This window comes from Rutilus rutilus, assembly GCF_951802725.1.
Source record: "Rutilus rutilus genome assembly, chromosome: 11".
Lineage (NCBI taxonomy): Eukaryota > Metazoa > Chordata > Actinopteri > Cypriniformes > Leuciscidae > Rutilus > Rutilus rutilus.
This window is the reverse complement of record NC_140216.1, coordinates 12,027,941-12,048,542: the sequence shown is the minus strand read 5'-3', so window position 1 is coordinate 12,048,542 and position 20,602 is coordinate 12,027,941. Positions and strand designations below refer to the sequence as shown.

The window sequence follows — 20,602 nt, the reverse complement described above, 5'->3', positions numbered from 1 at the left end:
TTTTTTATTTTGACATCATAGAATGTTGTGTTATTTTTATCTGGCAATACGTTTATTTGGATTGAATGCCAAAGGTTTAGAATAAATACTACTGCATTTAAATTTAAATCCGACAAAGAAGGAGTCTTTCAGTCGGGCAATATTGCGGACACCAAAGAAGGGGTCTTTCAGTTGAATGTGCGCTTGTTTGGACTGCGTCACATACACGTGAGTTGAGTTCAGCAGGAGCTGAGGAGAAGAAGTACAGTTACTTAGACATTATTAAGACATTCAGTAAATACGCAACGCAGGTTTATATCCAGAGTTGTATGCGTCTGCAACATGGGCAGAAGAAATAGAAACAGACAAAAACCTCAGCAGTTCAGAGATGGAAAACCAGAGGCGAAAAGGAGCAGAGATGATGCTGTGAGTTTGCTAACTTCTCTAGCTTCTCACTTTTCTGCTCAGTGCCAATGCTGCACATTCATTTATACATTTAACATATGCTACATTGTAAATACACACATCATATAGTCACATCAAAATTATTGTAGATATATATTTATATAACAATGTAATCTCGTGGTTAATGGGATGTGGGTAGTAATAGTATACTTAAAATTGGTGCACTCTCACGGGTTCTTTTTGCAGGGTTGGGGAGCTGGATACTCTGAGATCATCAAGGAAAACAAACTCTTTGAGCATTACTACAAAGAGCTGAAGATTGTCCCTGATGGAGAGTTTGAGGAGTTCATGGAGGCCATGAGGGAGCCACTGCCAGCTACAATACGAATCACAGGATACAAGAGGTGATTGACATTTTCTGCAGGTCCAAACGTTTTACGTTACATGACAAACAGTGTTTTTACTGCCACACAATTTGAATTATGATGTTAACTGTCAGTGCTAGTATCAAGACACTTGGCATGCTTTTTTTATTGCCTCTTTTCCCTATAACATATTCTAGTAATCATCAAAAATTAGGTGTTGTTCGAAAGTTACTATTAAATCAAAATGGACAATTATTAGTTTTGGTGGAATGTTGCAGTGTTTATTATAAAACATTTATCCGTGCACATCGTTTTTTTCCCCCAATTCATATGCACTCATAATCTTTAATCAACATAAGCAACAACATCTCTTTTCTGCCCTGATGGTGCCAGGCCAGTACAACCTGTCACTCACTTGAGATCACAGAAATAGCAACCCACAATGATCAAATCTATTCCCGACAAAATCATGTCTTGCCCTACTTTTTTTCTTGTTCAAGATGCCATTTCACTCATATATATGTCACAACGAGAAGATAAGACTATCACAGCTTCTGTTTCATGCCAACTCTAAAGACTCAAATTTCATCATGAAACTTGCTTTACATTTACAAGTGTTATGTTTCATATTTTACAAAATTTGTTGGTCTATTTTAAAATCTAATATTGACAAAACACATTGTTGGATAGGTCTGAGACTCAAGGTTCCATATTGACCACTGTTTTTTTATAGAAGAGATTTTGTGACAGAAATGTATTAATTTGTAAAAGGAGGTCAAAAACATTGTATGGAATGCGGGTGTTAACCCGCTGGCTATTTTTGGTATAGTTCCTAAATAAATTCTTGCAGGAACCAAAATTTTTGTGATATCAGCTTCAAATTTGGAACACAGCTTTGTTAAACATGATATAACTTGGATTATCTAGCAATTTTAGAGTCCCATTTAATTTTGTACAAAGTATATTTTGTATTAAATATAAAACGTTAAATAGTATCTTCATTAAAAAGAGACCAACCTTAGGTCTGTAATTTGAAAACATTCATGAATTCAAACCATTTAAGTTCAGATCTATGCTCAAAAACAGGGGTGATGGTTAAAAAATGGTTTAACTTTGATTTACTTCTGAAAAACTTTTTCTGTTTATTCGCCATTAGCCATCCTGCTTTGTTATCAGCATTGACAAGGACATATTGTTTAACAACTTTCCTGGATAGTTCAGAGGACGATGCAATTATACAATAATGTTTTTCCCTTTCTCAACTCCTTTAATATTCAGTCATGCAAAAGAAATCCTTCATACTCTTAAAGAGAAATACTTCAAAGAGGTACAAGATCTTGAGGTGGATGGGCAGAAGATTGAGGCTCCTCAGCCCCTAAGTTGGTAAGATGGAGAACAATTTGTTTGTGTTTTACTTGTGAGTTGGAAATCTGTAGAACATCGTACTTCAGATCTGATTTTTACTGTCATCATGCTGTTATAGGTATCCTGATGAACTGGCGTGGCACACTAATCTGAGCAGAAAGATCTTACGCAAGTCTCCACTCCTGGAGAAATTCCACCAGTTCTTGGTCAGCGAAACCGAATCGGTAAATAAAATTTTTGGTGCACTTCTCCAAGGCGTGTGTCTGCAGATATTCAATAGTGTATACTAAGGGTGGGAGAAAAAAAATCTATGCATCACGATTCTGGATCAATTCTGAGAATTTCAGAATTGATTCTGAGCTTCGTTTTTGACCCCAGAAGCGTGACGACGCTGACACATTTCTCCATTTTTTGGGTCAGTTTTTCAAAACTCTTCACCCAGTGAGCACAACAGCAGTCTATGTGGGTTAAACTGTGGATCATTTATCATTGCTTTGGCATAAAATGCATTCAAATTACATGAATACATTTCTCACTTAGACACAAACACCACCAAAACTATATACCTACAAAACAATTTGTACAAGTTTACATACATTTGAAAACTGTTAAACTTAAAGCTGCAGTCCGTAGGTTTTTTGGATTAAAAATTATCCAAAATAAATTTGAGCAAGTACATAACCAGCCAGTGTTCAAAACTGTCTGCTTGCCTTAGCTCGATTCAAAATGGTAAGCTTGTAATAATGTATTTAATTCCAGTGGCACTGGTGGATTTCCACGGGAAATTCGAGCATGTCTTTGCGTCATTACGTCACATCTGTACACATAAAGAAGGAGTCTCGGCTAGTAGGCTATATTGCGTTTGAGGATGTTGGAGGTGGAGATTTATAGCCTTTTCTTGCAGCACTTGATATAATTAAACTTATCAACTTGATGGCGGATCCAGAAAGGTTCAAACGACAATCACCAGTGACAACTGGAGATTCACCCGTTGTAAAACGCGAAAGACTTCGGAGAAAAAAAAGAGACTGCAGCAAAAGTGGTTGTTACTTGTTCAGATGACATTTTCCGGTGAAAATTCTTATGTTGGTCATACTTCCAAAAAGTAGAATCTGTGATTGCGAATGACAGTATCCACACCATCAGCACGGTGATTGACAGCCACACATTCTCCTCAAAACATTGGATTCATCCGTGCCGTGCCATGCCGAGGCACAATGCACGTAAAGTTGATCATTCCGCGAATAACTGCAATTGCAGATTTCGAACAGAGATGGCGACAAAGAGGAAAAACTGCGGACTGCAGCTTTAAAGGGTTAGTTCGCCCAAAAATGAAAATTCTGTCAGTAATTACTCACCCTCATGTTGTTCCAACCCCGTAAGACCTTCGTTCATCTTCGGAACACAAATGAACATATTTTTGATTAAATCTGAGAGCTGGATCCCTCCTCCATAGGCTTCTAAGACACTATAACTTGCTGGCCCAGAAAATGTATTAAAGACATCGTTAATATAGTCCAAGTGACTCCAGTGGCTCAATCTTAAGTTTATAAAGCGACGAGAATACTTTTTGAAATACTTCGCAAAAACAAACAAAAATAATGACTTTATTCCACTTTTCATTTCCTTCTCTCTGGGCCTCGAGTCTTTTCACGTAGTGTTTAAGCGTAGCGCGTCTGTGTTGCACGTCACCACGTATCACACACATGACCAGCGTCGCCCAATAGTGAGCCTACGTGGTGACGTGCAACACAGACGCGCTGCGCTAAAACACTACGTGAACTAACTCGAGGCCCAGAGAGAAGGAAATGAATAGTGGAATAAAGTCGTTATTTTTGTTTGTTTTTGCGCACAAAAAGTATTCTCGTCGCCCTTCGAACGAAGGTCTTACGGGGTTGGAACAACATGAGGGTGAGTAATTACTGACAGAATTTTCATTTTTGGGTGAACTAACCCTTTAAGTTAAAAACCTAAAATAATAAAAAATTAAGATTGCAGTTTGATATATTTCTACAGTAATACCATATTGAATTGTATACTGAATTTAAAAAATGAAATTCTATCAAAACAATTAGATGTAGCTGAACACCTACGCAGGGGTTGGTCTTTTTAATTTTTGAATGAATGCATACATGATTTATTGAATGAGGCATTTATATAGAACTCTACTATGTACTACTGTGCATCCAAAGCGCTATACACTCATATCAGGGGGTCTCCCCTCAAACACCACCAGTGTGCAGTATCCACTGATGTGACGGCAGCCACAGAACAACGGTGTCAGTGCGATCTCCACACACCAGCTATAGGTGGAGAGGGAATTGAGCTAATTCAGTGGATGGGGAATATCAGGAGGCCATGATTGATAAAGTCCAGTGGAGGGAATTTGACCAGGACACCGGGGTTACACCCCTACTCTTTACGAGAAGTACTATGGGATTTTTAATGACCACAGAGAGTCAGGACCCCGGTTTAATGTCTCATCATTAGCTTCAGTGGACAACCATTCTTGGGCTACAAGGTAATGTGGCTGTGGGGAAAACTTTTGTACTGTAATGTAAACATGGACCATGTAACACATACTGCAGTGAATCCTAAACTGCAGAGAGTGTCATTCTTGTTTTGTAAAGAAATTTCACAAAAGAAAACATTGTATAAAGCTACCGGATGTTAGTGTTTTTAGGTCATTGTTTTATGAGGGACAGTGTTTGTTAGTTGACAACCTTTGCAAGTGTTATGGAAGAATGAGTTGATTTGAGACATGTATGAATTGTTTTGGTAGTTTGTGTATTTTGAATGTGAGGTTAATTGCTGTGCTGAGCTGAAAGTTGGTTGGGAGATCTGTATGAAGAGTTTTGAAAAAAGTGACCCAAGTATTGAGAAATGTGTCCTAGCGGTTATAAAAATAAAAAAACAAATTAATGCAAATATAATAGATTTTTTTTTCTTTTTTTTTTTCTTACTGTTATTTACTCCATCAGGGTAATATCAGCAGACAGGAAGCAGTCAGTATGATTCCTCCTCTTCTACTGAAAATCGATTCTCAACATAAGGTACATCTTCAACAACATCATCATGAGTTTCCTAGAAAAACCAACTGAATGTTTTCTCTATAGCATGTTTTCTTCACTGGGACATTTTTTTATAATTTTCTTATCTCTGTCGTCTTTCTGGATTTTATAACCAGATTCTGGACATGTGTGCTGCTCCAGGGTCCAAAACTGCTCAACTAATAGAGATGCTTCACTCTGATATGGATGTGCCTTTCCCTGGTAAACTGTTGCTTATTAGTATGGGTTCATATGTAATGAATTCAATACAGATGTAATATGATCATCATATCTTATAGTTGTCCTCCTCCTCTTCTGTGTCTCCAGAGGGTTTTGTAATTGCCAATGATGTGGATAATAAGCGCTGTTACCTGCTGGTCCACCAGGCCAAGAGATTAAACAGTCCATGTATTATGGTGGTAAACCATGATGCCTCTAGCATTCCACGTCTGCACTTTGATCAGGACGGGAAGAAGGAGGTCCTGTTTTATGACCGGATCCTGTGTGACGTACCCTGCAGGTGAGGAATTTTATGGTGAGGGTCTCGGCTTAGACCCAGAGATGCTACTTGAGTTGTTTTTTTATTGAGTCTTATGAAAATGATCTAGTTTTTCAATAAAAATATTAGATGGAAAAATGTATGTGAAAATTAGAAATGTTGCCTTGGCCAGTAACTGAAATGAAATGTTTATTTTAATTAAGTTAAACTTTAAGTACTAAAGTTAAGTGAAGTACTAAAATAAGCTAATAAAAATTACGAGCACATCAAATACTTAAGCATAAAATATAAAAATAAAAGCTAATAATTCTAAAAAACAACAACAAAAAAAACCATCCAAATCACCTTAAAAATAATTAATATTGTGGCAAGGTTTGAGCTAATCTGAGCTATAAAGGCCAGACAGAAAAAGTCTGGTTACTTTTAAGTGTCTGGAAAAAAACTTTGCGGAAGCTTCAATCTGATAGGCTGGTTTCTATGTAATTATTGGTTGCTTAAATATTGTCGTCAGATGGTCAAACAGCAACATTACACACTAAAGAAAGTAAAAAAAAAAAAAAAAGGATAATAGGACCCCTTTAAAACCACAAACACTGTAGATTTTCTTGCGATTTTTCTAGAGCCATTGTGTGTTGTCATACCAAAAAAAAGAATGCTGTTTTCTTGTACAGAGAAGTGAAGTTTATGATTATGTAAATATAGGCATCACAATAATAGAGGCACACATAAACGCCAGAGCGCTGTGTTTTTGGTTGAGCGGTGAGTCTCTTCCCAGCATGTAACATATACTAGAGTAAGTTTATAATTGGTGGAGTCTATACTTGGCCTGCAGCAGAATCAGGTGCCAAGCATAATACAGTCTGCTCAGTACCAGCAGGCCAAACATCTTACACATACACAGTGTGGTCAGCCTGGTTTCTCTCCGGCGATGAAATTATTTGAAGTTGACTTTAAAGGTGTAATTATGGCTTGTGTTTTGGCCCATATAGGACTGTAGTTTCCTTGATTCAAAATGTGCTGCCTTGTTAACCAAACACTGATGTAATTGATTTTAAAAATACCATATGATCTCATATTACCACAGGAACTCTCTTTAGTTATCAATTCCAGTTTAAAATTACTTAAAGGAAATAAATGTGGTGATGACAATCTTTCATCTTTGCTTTATTGTGAAGAACCACTAATTAAGTCTGCTTTATGCCTGACAGACACATGAAATGATCTGATATGGAGTTACAGTTAAACTGCAAACAATAAAATCAGCACCTTTATCTATACAGTGGAGATGGAACAATGAGGAAAAACATTGACGTGTGGAAAAAATGGACAACCAGTAACAGCCTGCAGCTCCATGGGTAAGACCAGTATAATTCACTTGGGCTATGGTCAGAATATTGGGGTGGGCGATATGACCAAAAACGAATTTCACGATATGAGAAATTCTATTTCACAATAGCGATATATATATCATGATAGGGTTTTTTTTTTATTTTTTTTTTTTCACCTGTGACTGGTGGTCGTGTGTATGTATCTATCAATGTGTGTTAATTGTTTTATTATTTTTACAACTACTTTTCAAGACCAATAACAATGCATCATACTTCTGTACTACAGTACAGAGTATACTGTTCTGTTAGCAGTACACTAGTTCTCATTCTGAACACATCCTAGAGCCTTCATGCTCTGAGATAAACCCAAGTCTTGATGCATGATGATCATTGTGTCTGGAGCTTTAGCTATTTGGCAGCGGCAGTGAATTAGCAGTGATGTGTTTTCTGTACGTGATTACTGAAACGGGATGTTGCATCTATTTCTTTGTTGCTCTGTCAGCATGGGTCTCTGTGTGTGTGCGTGCTGTCTCCATTCTGAGGTTGCAGTGGTTGCAGAAAAGAGCAGTTTGTTATGCTCTAAGTGTGTGTGTGTGTATTTTCAATTTGTCTCCTTGTCTGTCAGGCTGCAGATAAGGATCGCGGTGCGAGGTGTGGAGCAGTTGGCTGTAGGGGGCAGGATGGTGTACTCCACCTGCTCTCTGAACCCCATCGAGGATGAAGCAGTCATCGCTGCCCTGCTGGAGAAGAGTGAAGGTACGTGAAGGAAACATTTCTGCCCCATGAATTTGATTTTATTTGTATATTTTCTTTTAAGTTAATTTTAAAGTTGTATTTATTTTGTTGTGTTTGTCTTTTTCAGTTTTTAAATGTCTATGTAGTTTATTCATTTAATTTTTGTTTTGTTATTTTAGTACTTCGTTAAACTAAATCGTGATAAATATTGAAATGTTTTTTTCTTCTTCAGTTATTTATTTAATCTGTATAATTGAAAGTGTATTTAGTTATATATTTTGTTCCAAGTAACTGAAAGGTTTTTTTTTTTTATGGTTCACCCTCACACGTGTTATGTGTATCTTCATTGATATAAAATACAAAACGTGGGAAATGCAATTTTGGGTCAAGCATTTAATACATGATAGGATGTATTTACCTCAACTTTGTTCTGCTTTTTCTTCCCTCTCCCTCCTGTGGTTTCTTCTTCACTCTTCTGTTTATTTCTCAGGTGCTTTAGAGTTAGCAGATGCCTCTGCAGATCTCCCAGGACTCAAATATATGCCTGGAATAACATCTTGGAAAGTAATGAACTGTTATCCTCCACTCTCTGACATTAATTTCTGTTCATGCTGTGCCTGCTTATGAATGTTGAGTCTGCATTGGTTTGTCTTTTGCAGTAGCACAGTCATTTCTCTTCATTCATTGCAGCAGGGGCATTAGACTGTTGGTAACTGGGGCTCTCACTGGAGCGAGGGCCACAGTAAGGCTGTTTTGATAGTCCAAGATATCTTGGTAACTTTATATTAAAATAACATGTCTACACCTGTGATAGTCCCCCTAACCATATATACTGATATACATGTATACGAATATATGCTGTCTAAAACCAGAGAAAATATGACCTGATTGGCAACGTGGTGACTTTTCTTAAATGTAGCTACAAAATTAAGCTGGTCCAAAATCAACTTTGTCACACATACTGGCCATAAATATTAATGAAACTGCATTACTGTTTGTTTATTTATTTATTTTGATCTTTGTAAAGCTGCAAAACTCTTAGACCAATTGTGATTTTGATCCTTATTTTCATTTTGATTGCTTATATGAGAATATTCCATGTGTGACGCTGCATCTTAGAAAATTTCCCTGAGGTAGAAGTGCAGGTTAAATATCCATTGATGTTGAAATTTATACATTGTAAACTTCACACCATTGGTGGTTTATACTAAAATAAGTTTCCATGTTTTGTTTTTGAAAGAAGGCTCACCAAGGCTGCATTTATTTGATAAAAAAATACAGTAAAAACAGTAAAATATATTACAATTTTAAAATAACCATTTCTATTTGAATATAAATTAAAATGCAATTTATTTCTGCATCATTACTCCAGTCTTCAGTGTCACATGATCCTTCAGAAATCATTCTAATATGCTGATTTGGTGCTCAAGAAACATTTCTTATTATTATCAATGTTGAAAACAGTTTTGCTGCCAAATATTTTTGTGGAAACCATGGTAAAAAAAAAAAATCTGGATACTTTGACGAATAAATCGTTCAAAAGAACTGCATTTATTTGCATAAATGCCTTAACTGTCACTTTTAATCAGTTTAATGCATGCTTTGCTTAAAATATAATTGTATTTCCAAATAACTGACCCCAAACTTTTGAACGATAGTGTAATCTTGCTCTGCTCCTATATAGGTAATGACGAAAGAGGGTCAGTGGTTTTCTGACTGGTCAGAGGTGCCAAAAAGTCGACACACCCAGATCAGACCCACCATGTTTCCACCAACAGACCCCGAGAAGCTGGCGAATATGAGACTGGAGAGATGGCAAGTTTCTTTTGATCATATGTGTATGTGTATATATATGTATGTATGTATATGTATTTGTATGTTCCTGTGATACAAAATGCTTTTCACAAGCCTCTAGGGCTGCTGTGTGTTGTACCAAAACCCTCCACCAGATGGTAGTATACCACCACAGTACTAGTGGAGCAATACGAATGTTGAGTAAACTCTCACAGGGGTGTGTGAACCCATTTTACTCTGATTTTAAGTTGTAACAGTGTTATGGTGCTTTGATTTGTGTTTTCAGTATGAGAATACTGCCCCATCACCAGAACACTGGCGGGTTTTTTGTGGCTGTGTTAGTTAAGAAGGAGCCCATGCCGTGGAACCGCCGTTACCCAAAGGTATTAGAAAATGCAGACTTTATACATCATATTATATAAAATGCAAACAGAGCAGAAGTTGTATGGGAGTACATTTATGGTATCTTTTTTTATTTTTGACTGCCGTTTTACAAGCAAGCCCATTTTCTTGGATGAATCCACCTTATTTTTCATTGCATTTGAAATGGGAAGCTAGCGTATGCTCATCGATGCCTTTGTCTCTGTCCTTTCTTTGTCTGTGTCTCTGTAGCTTCGTTTTAAGGATGTGAATGCCTCCAGTGATGTGGCTCCCGCAGAAGAGCTACAGATGGGGGCGTCTCCAGCTGAGGTCTCTCCATCAGACGGCTTGTCTACTGACACCCCTGTTGAAGCAGTGGAGGGAGAGACTCCTGCAGAGGGAAACCCGTCTGTCCCAGATACGCCTGACCTTTCAGAGGTCAAGAAAGACAATGTCTGTGGGTGAGTGTCCTTAGCCAGGTGTATATGTGGGTGTACGCCAGCACCTTGTTCAGTCACCCTATTGTTCTCTCTGCTGTTCATTAATTTTGTTCTTTCTGTGCTGTGCATTTCACTTGGATATACGTCATAATAGAGAAGAAGAAAAAAAACCCACAACATCCGTTTCATCCGACTTTGAAATGGCTCCTTAATGTGAAAATAAAAGTAGTATTTAAGAAAAACATGATGCCATATTACTTTGAGTTGCAACTGGCACAATTTCATGTGAATAATACTTGTGATTTTGACTACATTTAAATGCCTACATCTTTGCATAATCTGTTTCACATACTAGGTAGGCATAATAGTAGACATGCAGGCATCAACCATTCCAAACAGCCATATTCAGGCCTTACTTGTAGTGTTGATGTCAGTGCCCCCTGGTGGACGGTGTTACATTCTTCTGCACTTACTGTGCTTTCTATTGACATGAAGTGCTCTGTCTGTTCCAGCCCCCCTCCTCCAAAGAAGATGAAACTCTTTGGCTTCAAAGAGGATCCTTTTGTGTTTCTGACAGAGGATGACCCCATCTTTCCTCCCATCCAGTGAGTGCCTCTCCTCTCCATGGACAAAACCTCGCTGCTCAACACACATACTGCTTTTACAAATGCTCTCATATCTTGCTTCTGTTTTTTTATTTTTTTATTTGTCTGATGCCACTGTGTTCCCGATGCCTGAATATATTCACACTGAGTAGGCTGGAGCTTTATGTGTGTAAAAATATGAGTGGTTATCTGTTATTGCGCTATTCATCCTATGTGACCAATCACATGAATGGATGATGTGATCATTATCGTTCAGTCATTGTGACTCCGTCTTTTGTTTGTGATGAATTTTATTTATTTTCTCACACAGATGCACAGTGCCACAGCGCTGGCACCCCGCCATTTTGACTTGTGGGAGACAACGCCTCTGCTCCATATGTCGCAGAATGTTCAGTGCTGTGCGCATATGTGCATTTTTTTCCCCCTCTGTTTAGCCATCATTTATTTTATCCTGTGATATTTCTTTGTCTGTTCCAGAGCTTTCTACGACCTGTCTCCAGATTTCCCCAAGCTTAACGTGTTAACTCGAACCCATGAAGGGAAGAAGAGGCACCTGTACATGGTGTCTAAAGAGCTCCGCAATGTTCTGCTCAACAACAGTGAGAGAATGAAGGCAAGAGCTCTCTCTCTCTCTCTCTCTCTCTCTCTCTCTCTCTCTCTCTCTCTCTCTCTCTCTCTCTCTCTCTCTCTCTCTCTGAAGGTCCTTCATCAGTGCTAGTAGTGATTGAAGATGGCGTATAGGCAGATGGGGACAGCAGCCTCGCTATGATCTCATCTCTATCTGTGCTCTAGTGCCTTCACATTCATCAAGTATGAAACAACCATCTGCTGCTAATGTAAACAGACATCACTGGAGATACGTTAGAACAAAGAACCGCACTGTAAACACTTAAACACCTCATCCTTTGATGCTTTATTTGTGCTCAGAGGAATTAACATAATATGGTTAATTAATACCATTAATATGGTATTTGGGTAGTTTATCTGTCTGTCTGTCTGCTTATTTTGTCATAATTATATTTGTTTTTATAAATATATGAAGAGTGAAGAAGCACCAAAATGTTAATACTATAGTACCAACTTGTCTGTATAACATATTCTTTAATGTTATGAGATGATAATGTCTTTTTATCAGGACAAACTTTTAAGGACTTATTTATGGATCCAGTTTTTTTTTTTTTAAAGAATCTTTTATATAATTGTACTCATTTTGTATTATTATTATTATTATTATTATTATTATTTTTGTTGTCCAAGTTTGTTTTCATTATGTTGTACTTATGATATTATGTTGTTTAATGTTTAAAGTCCAACTGAAATCAAAATGGACCCTATTTACTTTGTTAGCGCATATTACTAGTCTTGTGGTGAACAATTAATCCGTGCAAGTTAAAACACAGACATTTTTTTTTTTGGCTTCGTAATCTTTAGTCAAAATCTGAAAATGCCCCTCCCCTCTGCATTGGAGGACCTTCCCTGATGACGTAGGTTTGACGGCTTGGTTTGGGAAACGCTTAACCACTCCCCTCAAATCGTTAGTCTGTAATGAGCGAGAGATGGAGAGGAGGAGCGCTAGAGTAAAACCCTGCCCTCTGTTCAATATTCCTTTTCACTGGGAAATACGTCACAACACTGGAGAAAAGTCGTTTGCAACTTCCGGTTCACGCGGACTTTAATATGTATCTGCCATGTAATAGCCAGTGATGCTGATATGACAATACTCAAATACTACTTTTATTTACTTAAGTATTTACTTAATACTTCAAATACTACTTTTATTTATATATATATATATATATATATATATATATATATATATATATACATATACATACATACATACATACATACACACACACACACACACACACACACACACACACACACACACACACACACACACACACACACATTTTATTTATAAATAACAAATGTATTAAATGTTTATTATTATTATTTTATCCATAAAATAATGTTGTTACTATTGCATATTATATATATATAAAATGTGTGTATATACATATAAACATTTTATTTATAAATAACAAATGTATTAAATGTTTTTTATTATTATTATGTATTATTTTATCCATAAAATAATGTTGTTACTATTACTTGTAATGTAATGTATATAATAATTAATAATAAAATAATAATAATAGTAAGAAGAAGAAAGTAATAAGAAAAATAATAATTTCACATTTTCTGTCTTTCTGCAGGTTATAAACACAGGAGTTAAGGTCTGGTCCAGAAATACTGATGGAGAAGAGTTTGGTTGTGCTTTCAGACTGGCGCAGGAGGTGTGTGTTTAAAACAGTTTGATTTAAATAATGTTTTATGTAGTAGTTGTGTTTGAATAACGTACGTGCATTGCATACAACCAAAATATTGAAAAAAGTTAATTATTTTTATTATATTAAAATCAATAATTTTTTAAAAGATATTTCTGGAAGGTAAAATGGTTGAATTTCACATGCAATTTTAACCAAAAAGGCTTTAAGTCGTACAGCAATAATCTGTCTATAATTAAAGCAACGCTCAGATGTCTCAGATGTTATTTTGCTCAAAAACTAGGTTCAGTGGTCTAAAGGGAAACGAGTTAATCTCAACATGCCGTTAATAACCTCAGCTTGCCTTTCTGTCTGCTCTAGAGGGAACGTCCATTTCCATTTTCCACAACAAAGTATTGATTTTTAGCTAAAGGAAGATCTGTTATGTGAATTTGTGTACGTGTATTTATTCCATCTTCCCATAGATGAAGAAATGGATTAAAATGTGTCTGCTACTTTCCATGGTTGAATTAATGGGAAAGAGAAATGGAAATGCATTTTGAACTAGACTTAATCATCCTGAGGTTACATGCTTTTTTGTGTGTGTGTGTGTGTGTGTGTGTGTGTGTGTGTGTGTGTGTGTGTGTGTGTGTGTGTCAGAAAAAGAAAATTCAATCCTTGACTCTATACTGATGTCTTTCTCCAGGGTATTTACACACTGTGCCCCTACATCAGAGCCCGAATCATTAACATCACTGTGGAGGACGTGAAGGTTCTTCTCACGCAGGAGAACCCCTTCCTCAGAAAGCTTGGAGATGATGCTCACAGTCACGCCAAGAAACTTGGTCAGTGCTATTTATGATTTCTTGGCCATGTTAAAATTTACAGGTTTGCAGTTTTGAATGCTGAGAAGATGAGTGAACTCTAAAGATGTCATTATGCTATCATAACAGACACACACACTAATTACAGGGTTCCCACAGGTCCTTGGAATCCTTGAAAGTTTGTGAATCTGAAAAAAAAAAAAAAAAACTTCAAGGCCCTGGAATGTTTTTGAAAATAAACATACATAGATACAGGTCCTTGAAAGTGCTTGAATTTATTTTGTGCAAGAAGTTTTCTGGAATAAATTCCATATTATTCCCTCCAGTCCACTAATGTGTTATTTCGCCAACACTTCGTGGCCTATGCATACTAGCTTGCTTGATTTTCATTACTTATGCGCATTTACGCATTACGTTAAGTGTTTCCCGCGTGAGGTACTTTGTGTAGTACGTTGCCGTGACATTCAAGCGCACGAAACTACTATGATGGTACCTTAACGTTTCACAAGACACACTGTGAAACATTGCAAAAATAGGCTGGTTACATGAGCCTAAGCTCTTTTCAATAAAATCCATGCAAAAGTTAATATCAGATCAATACAGCATAGGATGTACTGAATATTCTTCAGTTTTATGGAAAACAGAAATACGACAAATAGAATATCAGATCTCTGTCATTTGGCCAAAAATAAATGCAAAAAAAAGCTTTTTTGCATAGTTGTGTTTGACATGAAAACTGCAACATTGTATCTTACAAGGTAACACGATGTAACCTTGCTCTCACTTGAAATGTGTCCCCACATTGAGTCCTTGAATTTGAAGGTATTGGACCTGGAAAGTCCTTGAAAGGTCCTTGAATTTGAAGTTAACCAAGATCTGGGAACCCTGTAATTAGAAATGTAAGATGTTAATTATTGATGCATTGCTACATTTAATGTGTGCATTTATGTATAGAAATTTATAGAAAGAAGCTCTAAAAAGAAAATCTGAAAAACATAAGAGTGTAGTATTATGAACAGTATCTCACAAAAGTGAGTACACAACATTGCAGCAAACATTTTAGTATATCTTCTCAAGGGTCAATACTATAGAAATGAAACTTGGATATATTTTAGAGTAGTCAATGTGCTGCTTATATAGCAGTATGTATCTACTGTTCTCTGAAAATATCCCAACATACAGCCATTATTGTTAAAATAGCTGGCAGCAAAAGTGAGTAATGCCTGGTCAGGCCGATATTTCCCACCACTATCCTCGGGAGCTGTGTCTCCTCCACTCAACGTGCACGGGCTTGGGTAGGGTCGGGCTTTTTTAAAAGTTTTTTTGGGGGGCACGATCTAAGCTCAAACAGGTTGTTGCTAGGATCCTCTTCCACTCCTCAATGACATCATGGAGCTGTTGGATGTTAGACACATGGCGCCTCTCCACCTTCCACTTGAGGATTCCCCACAGGTGCTCAATACGGTTCTGGTCTGGAGACATACTTGGCCACTCCATCAGCTTCAGCTTCAGCTTCCTCAGCAAGGCAGTTGTCATCTTGGCGATGTGTTTGGGGTCGTTATGGCGTTTGGCCCAGTTTCTGAAGGGAGGGCATCATGTTCTGCTTCAGAATGGCGCAGTACATGTTGGAATCCAGGTTTCCCTCAATGAAGCGCAGCTCCCCAGTACTAGTAGCACTCATGCTGCCCCAGACCATGATGCTACCACCACCATGCTTGACTGTAGGCAAGACACAATGTTCTTGGTACTCCTTACCTTGGGTGTCGCCACACATGCTGGACACCATCTGAGCCAAAACAAGTTTATCTTAGTCTCATCAGACCACAGGACATGGTTCCAGTAATTCATGCTCTTGGACAGGTTGCTTTCAGCAAACTGTTTGTGGGCTTTCTTGTGAGCCAGCTTCAGAAGAGGCTTCCTTCTGGGATGACGGCCATGCAAACGTACTTTTTGCAGTGTATGGTCTGAGCATTGACAAGCTGACCTTCCGCTTCTGCAACCTCTAAAGCAATGCTGGCAGCACTCATGCATCTGATTTTTGAAGCCAGCTTCTGCACCTGACACACAGCACAAGGACTCAACTTCTTTGATTGATCCTTTCGAGGCCTGTTCCAAGTGGAACCCGTCTTGGAAAACCTCTGTATGACCCTGGCCTGTACTGTAACTCAGTTTCAGGCTGTTACCAATCTTCTTATCTTTGTGGACAGCAATAATTCTAATTCTCAAATCCTTGCCATGAGGTGCCATGTTGAACACCCAGTGGTCAGTATAAGAGAATTGTACTCAAAGCACAAATTTTAACTGCTCTAATACAAGATACACAAATTTGTGTATGGTCCTGTCAGGCAGACTTTGCATGGTTAAACGACGTACAGCTATTATCACTTACGGTGTACTCACTTTTGTTGCCAGCTATTTTAACAATAATGGCTGTATGTTGAGTTATTTTCAGAGGACAGTAAATACATACTGCTATACAAGCAGCACATTGACTACTCTAAAATGTATCCAAGTTTCATTTCTATAGTATTGTCCCTTGAGAAGATATACTAAAATGTTTGCTGCAATGTGAGTGGTGTACTCACTTTTGTGAGATCCTGTATGCGTGTGTATATTACTTTTTAATATATATATTTTTAAGTAAATTAATATGCAAATACATCATGTCATGTAATAATTGTCATAGTAGTTGGTATTGCCAATGTGTCCAGTACCATTTGCTTTGAATCCCTTCTATAAAGTTCAGCATCATCTTATAGACAACAAAGTTGTGATGTTTGTCATGTTGTTCTCTCTTTCTCCAGAAATGGGCAGCATTGTTTTACGATACTTACCAGATCCAAAGTAAGTGCTCGTGTTTATAATCCATAATACCATACTGTTTTGTTTTTTTTGGAACAAGAGTAAAGAACCTTTTAGACTTGAGTTCTAATCTAGCCTGCAGTCTATGCCTCATTCTTCCATATGACAGACCATAGCTCTGTGAACTGCCTTCTAAGGCAACATCCTAACCAAAATACCTATCCTAACCAAGTAACCTATAAGTGACTGGTTTGGAATACAAAGGCCGCAGCTCTAAATGAAGCACACAACAGACATGACTCTAATTGATTCCAATAGAGTTTGATGTTAGCGTGTTGCTAAGCTAACATCACAAAAAATGAATAGCATGGTACACAGATTTTCCTAAATGTATTGTGATGAGCTCAGTGAAAAAAGATTCTGAATGGAAAGGGATTAATATGCGATGGCTATCCACCTTTTTTTAACGCAAGAGTGGGCGCAGCCATTTGTACATTGAATGTGTCTGGGTTCCAGTGTCATCTCCAGTTATTTTTAGCTGTGCAAAACAGCACGTTATGCTGCTTGGTATTGCAAAGGGGTATTTCTAACCATATTTTATTGTCGTAAGTATAAACACACTGGTTTATAGCGCAGATAGTTTTACAGTTTACTGCATATATTTCTAGTTACTTACCTATAGCAGATAATGAATCGGAAGTCTTGCGTATTGACAGAAACTAGCTTATTTCCTCGTTGCAAAAAAAGGTTTTGATCAAAATGAGATTTTAGGGAGCAGCTTTGTTTCCTATATTTTCTTTATTTCTGGAGCGGCCTCTTCATCAGTTGAAGTCTTAAAATGCGTTCTAGGTAGACGGCTCGCTAGGTGGGCAGGAACTTTCACAGTGTTGTACGTACACAGAGGGCTCTGCGATGGCATTCCTGCCATTCATCAGCCAGTCAGGAGACAAATGAATGGAGATTGAGCGCTTTGTAGCCATTACGCCCCTTGTCTGATAATTAAAGGGCTCGAACTGATGCACCCGGCTTCCTCTTCACAGATAAATAGCTCTTGATTGTCTCTCTCAGCAGAAAGCTCATTGTTTGGCCAACCAGACAGTCATGTTTCACATTGATGGCCCTTACTGTGTGGAAAACTAGTCAATCCAGCTGGAAAGTGTGTCCTATCTCTCTCTCTCTCTCTCTCCCCACCTCTATTTCTGTTACACACACAAACACACCCAACATTTTAATCGGTAAATCTAATCTGCAACAAACCCCAAATCATTGTTAACTCGCAGCACATGAGACATGCTCGGTACTCGCAGCAGCTACTACTAATTTCTTGTTTAAAATGTACCTGACCGATTGTGGTTTCAAATCTAGGAAATTATTCTAAAATATATACATGCCGCAAAAACCTCATTCATTAACTTGGATATGTTTATATATTTGTTTAACTATTAATTTTATATTTTAAATGTATTCATTATTTGTACTTTTTATTTTATTTTTATATTTATTAAAATTATGATTTAGGTATTTGTTTTATTTTATATATTTATTTTATTTACTTGGATGTTTATTTGAAAAACTTAGTTTTTTATTTACTTAATTATTTGAAATGTATGTATTTTAGACTCTGTATACAATTGATTTATTAAATTGAATACATGTACCAACATGCTGTGTTGTATGTTGGACTGAAGTGTCATTTATAAATGTTAATTACATTAAAATTATTTCAAGGGGGCAAAATTTTTAAGAAAAAAATCACTAGCAGTGGGCACTTTGTCTCCATGTAAAAGTTATTATAGATTACAATTAGCCAAGCCATAATCCAACTACAGAATGAACTTGTACTGATGCACTTAGTATCAGTGTACTGTACTTAGTATCAGTATACTGTACTCATTGTACTGATGCACTTAGTATCTCTAGTATACTGATTAGTTGTTAAACACCAAAATGTCAACAAGATGACAGAAAACAACTGTATACTGTATGGTTCATAAATGTTTGCTGCAGAGCATCATTGCTTGAATTCCTTTTGCAAAATACAACGTCTAAATTAGCCTCGCACCATCAAGGCAATCTGAATATGCCAGTTTATTTTTGCATTAATACAAGCCCCCATAAAGCACTTATTTTCTCATTGACGTGTGCACACTTGTTCTTCAGTTTCATCACAGTGAGTGACTTAAGTGCGGAGAGCAGCTCTGATGTCACTGTGTTTAGCGGCGCGTGGCGCTCTGGTGTCATCCTCCTTTGTTGGCAGCGTTCTGCTGGCTCCCCATATGAAAACATGACTGCCTGTTCCAGCACAGCGCGCCTGATCATCTTTCACTCTCTTTTTCCATCCATCTGATCACAGACGCTCTTAAAAGTGCCCCAACCGCCACCGTCACACTCCACACCGTTTCCTGGCGCTGTCTGCGCTGCAGCTGATCAATAATTTGCTTGTTTTCCTTTCCCCTTTTTCTGTCTTGCCTTCTCTCATCCTCCCCTTTGTCTCTAATTCTTTGGCTCTGTTCCCACTTGTATCAACTTAAACTTAATTTTTTTTCTCATCTCTCCAGGGATCAGGATGCTCCTCAGTGTCCTATAGATTTGTGCGGCTGGAGGGGGAAAACTTCCATCAGGGCTTTCGTCCCACGTAATGAGCGTCTTCATTACCTCCGCATGGTGGGAGTGGAAGTCTTCCGTGACAAACAAGGGAAGAGGACCGACGGTTCAACAGAAACCCAGGAAGGAAGCACAGAAGATGCTGAGGGCCTGAGCCAAGAGTCTGATCTTGTAAAACAGGAAGATGCAGAAATGGAGCAAAACGGTTCAGAGTCCAACACTAATAGCACAGAACCTGTTGGTAGCTCTTGTGATGGGCTTATAAGTTAGATATCTAAGTGGTTAATATGGGTCTGGAGAAAAATGGACTGGACCTTCAGTGTTTTTCCTGTACAGGAGTACCTTGTTGGCTAACCTCTGAAGAACTGATTTGGAAACAATTATTTTATCAGAGCTTTTTTTAATATTGATTAAAAAATTTGCTGTCGCATATGTTTTTATTATCATTTTTGTTTAAGGGACAAATTCACTTTTCAGTCAACTTTGTTAAACTGTCATTTTGCATTTATAGTGTTTAATGGTTGCACACCAGCTCAGTCCTACAGTGCATTTTGATTTCTCAGACACTTGTACATGATTTACACTGTACATTATGCCAATTTATTCATTGTTATAATTCTTGAAATAAATGGCATTTGTCAATATCTTAGTACAGTTTGGCACTTTTTTTAAAGTGGTGTGTGCGCATGCCATTCATCCACATTCATAACAGTAGATGAAAGTACCAGATTCTGGAGTGCACATCCAGTGGACACTTTGACAAGAGGAGAAGAGCAACACATACTGGTAGATCACATGACAATGGTATCATGATGAATGTAGTACACCCTGGATTACATTCATATAGAATGTACTTTTTAACAGTTGCAAAGTTCGTTCCTCATCAAATGTAGTACCTACTGATTTTGGAGGGCCACAGTCCTGCAGAGTTCAGCTCCAACCCGAACTAATCTCCTTGAAGCAGCTAATCGAAGCCTTCAGAATTACCTCCCCTTGAGAGCTGTTGAAACTGCACACTAAAGTTATGGGTTCCTTAGTTCGAGACCAGCAAGTTTTTGGGGCTTGTTTGGAACCAGGATTTGTGCACTGGTAGTTTACACAACCCTGCAGAGTGTAGCTTCAACCATGGTCCAGCTAATCTAGTCCTTCAGGCTTATTTGAAAACTAGGGGTATTTG

At 37.7% G+C, this 20,602-nt stretch overlaps 1 protein-coding gene across 1 annotated transcript; it reads left to right on the top strand.

The window, feature by feature from the left end:
- The first annotated feature begins 146 nt into the window (after positions 1-146).
- Positions 147-20,077, top strand: nsun2 (NOP2/Sun RNA methyltransferase 2). Its single transcript, XM_084423624.1, has 19 exons — positions 147-405; positions 631-788; positions 2,028-2,132; positions 2,233-2,338; positions 5,096-5,167; positions 5,302-5,386; positions 5,492-5,684; positions 6,944-7,018; positions 7,617-7,747; positions 8,217-8,290; positions 9,411-9,541; positions 9,807-9,903; positions 10,133-10,341; positions 10,833-10,925; positions 11,403-11,538; positions 13,145-13,225; positions 13,902-14,040; positions 16,824-16,863; positions 19,380-20,077. The coding sequence occupies exons 1-19, from the start codon at positions 322-324 to the stop codon at positions 19,693-19,695; spliced, it is 2,325 nt and encodes a 774-aa protein (XP_084279750.1). The 5' UTR covers positions 147-321; the 3' UTR covers positions 19,696-20,077.
- Positions 20,078-20,602: the final 525 nt, after the last annotated feature.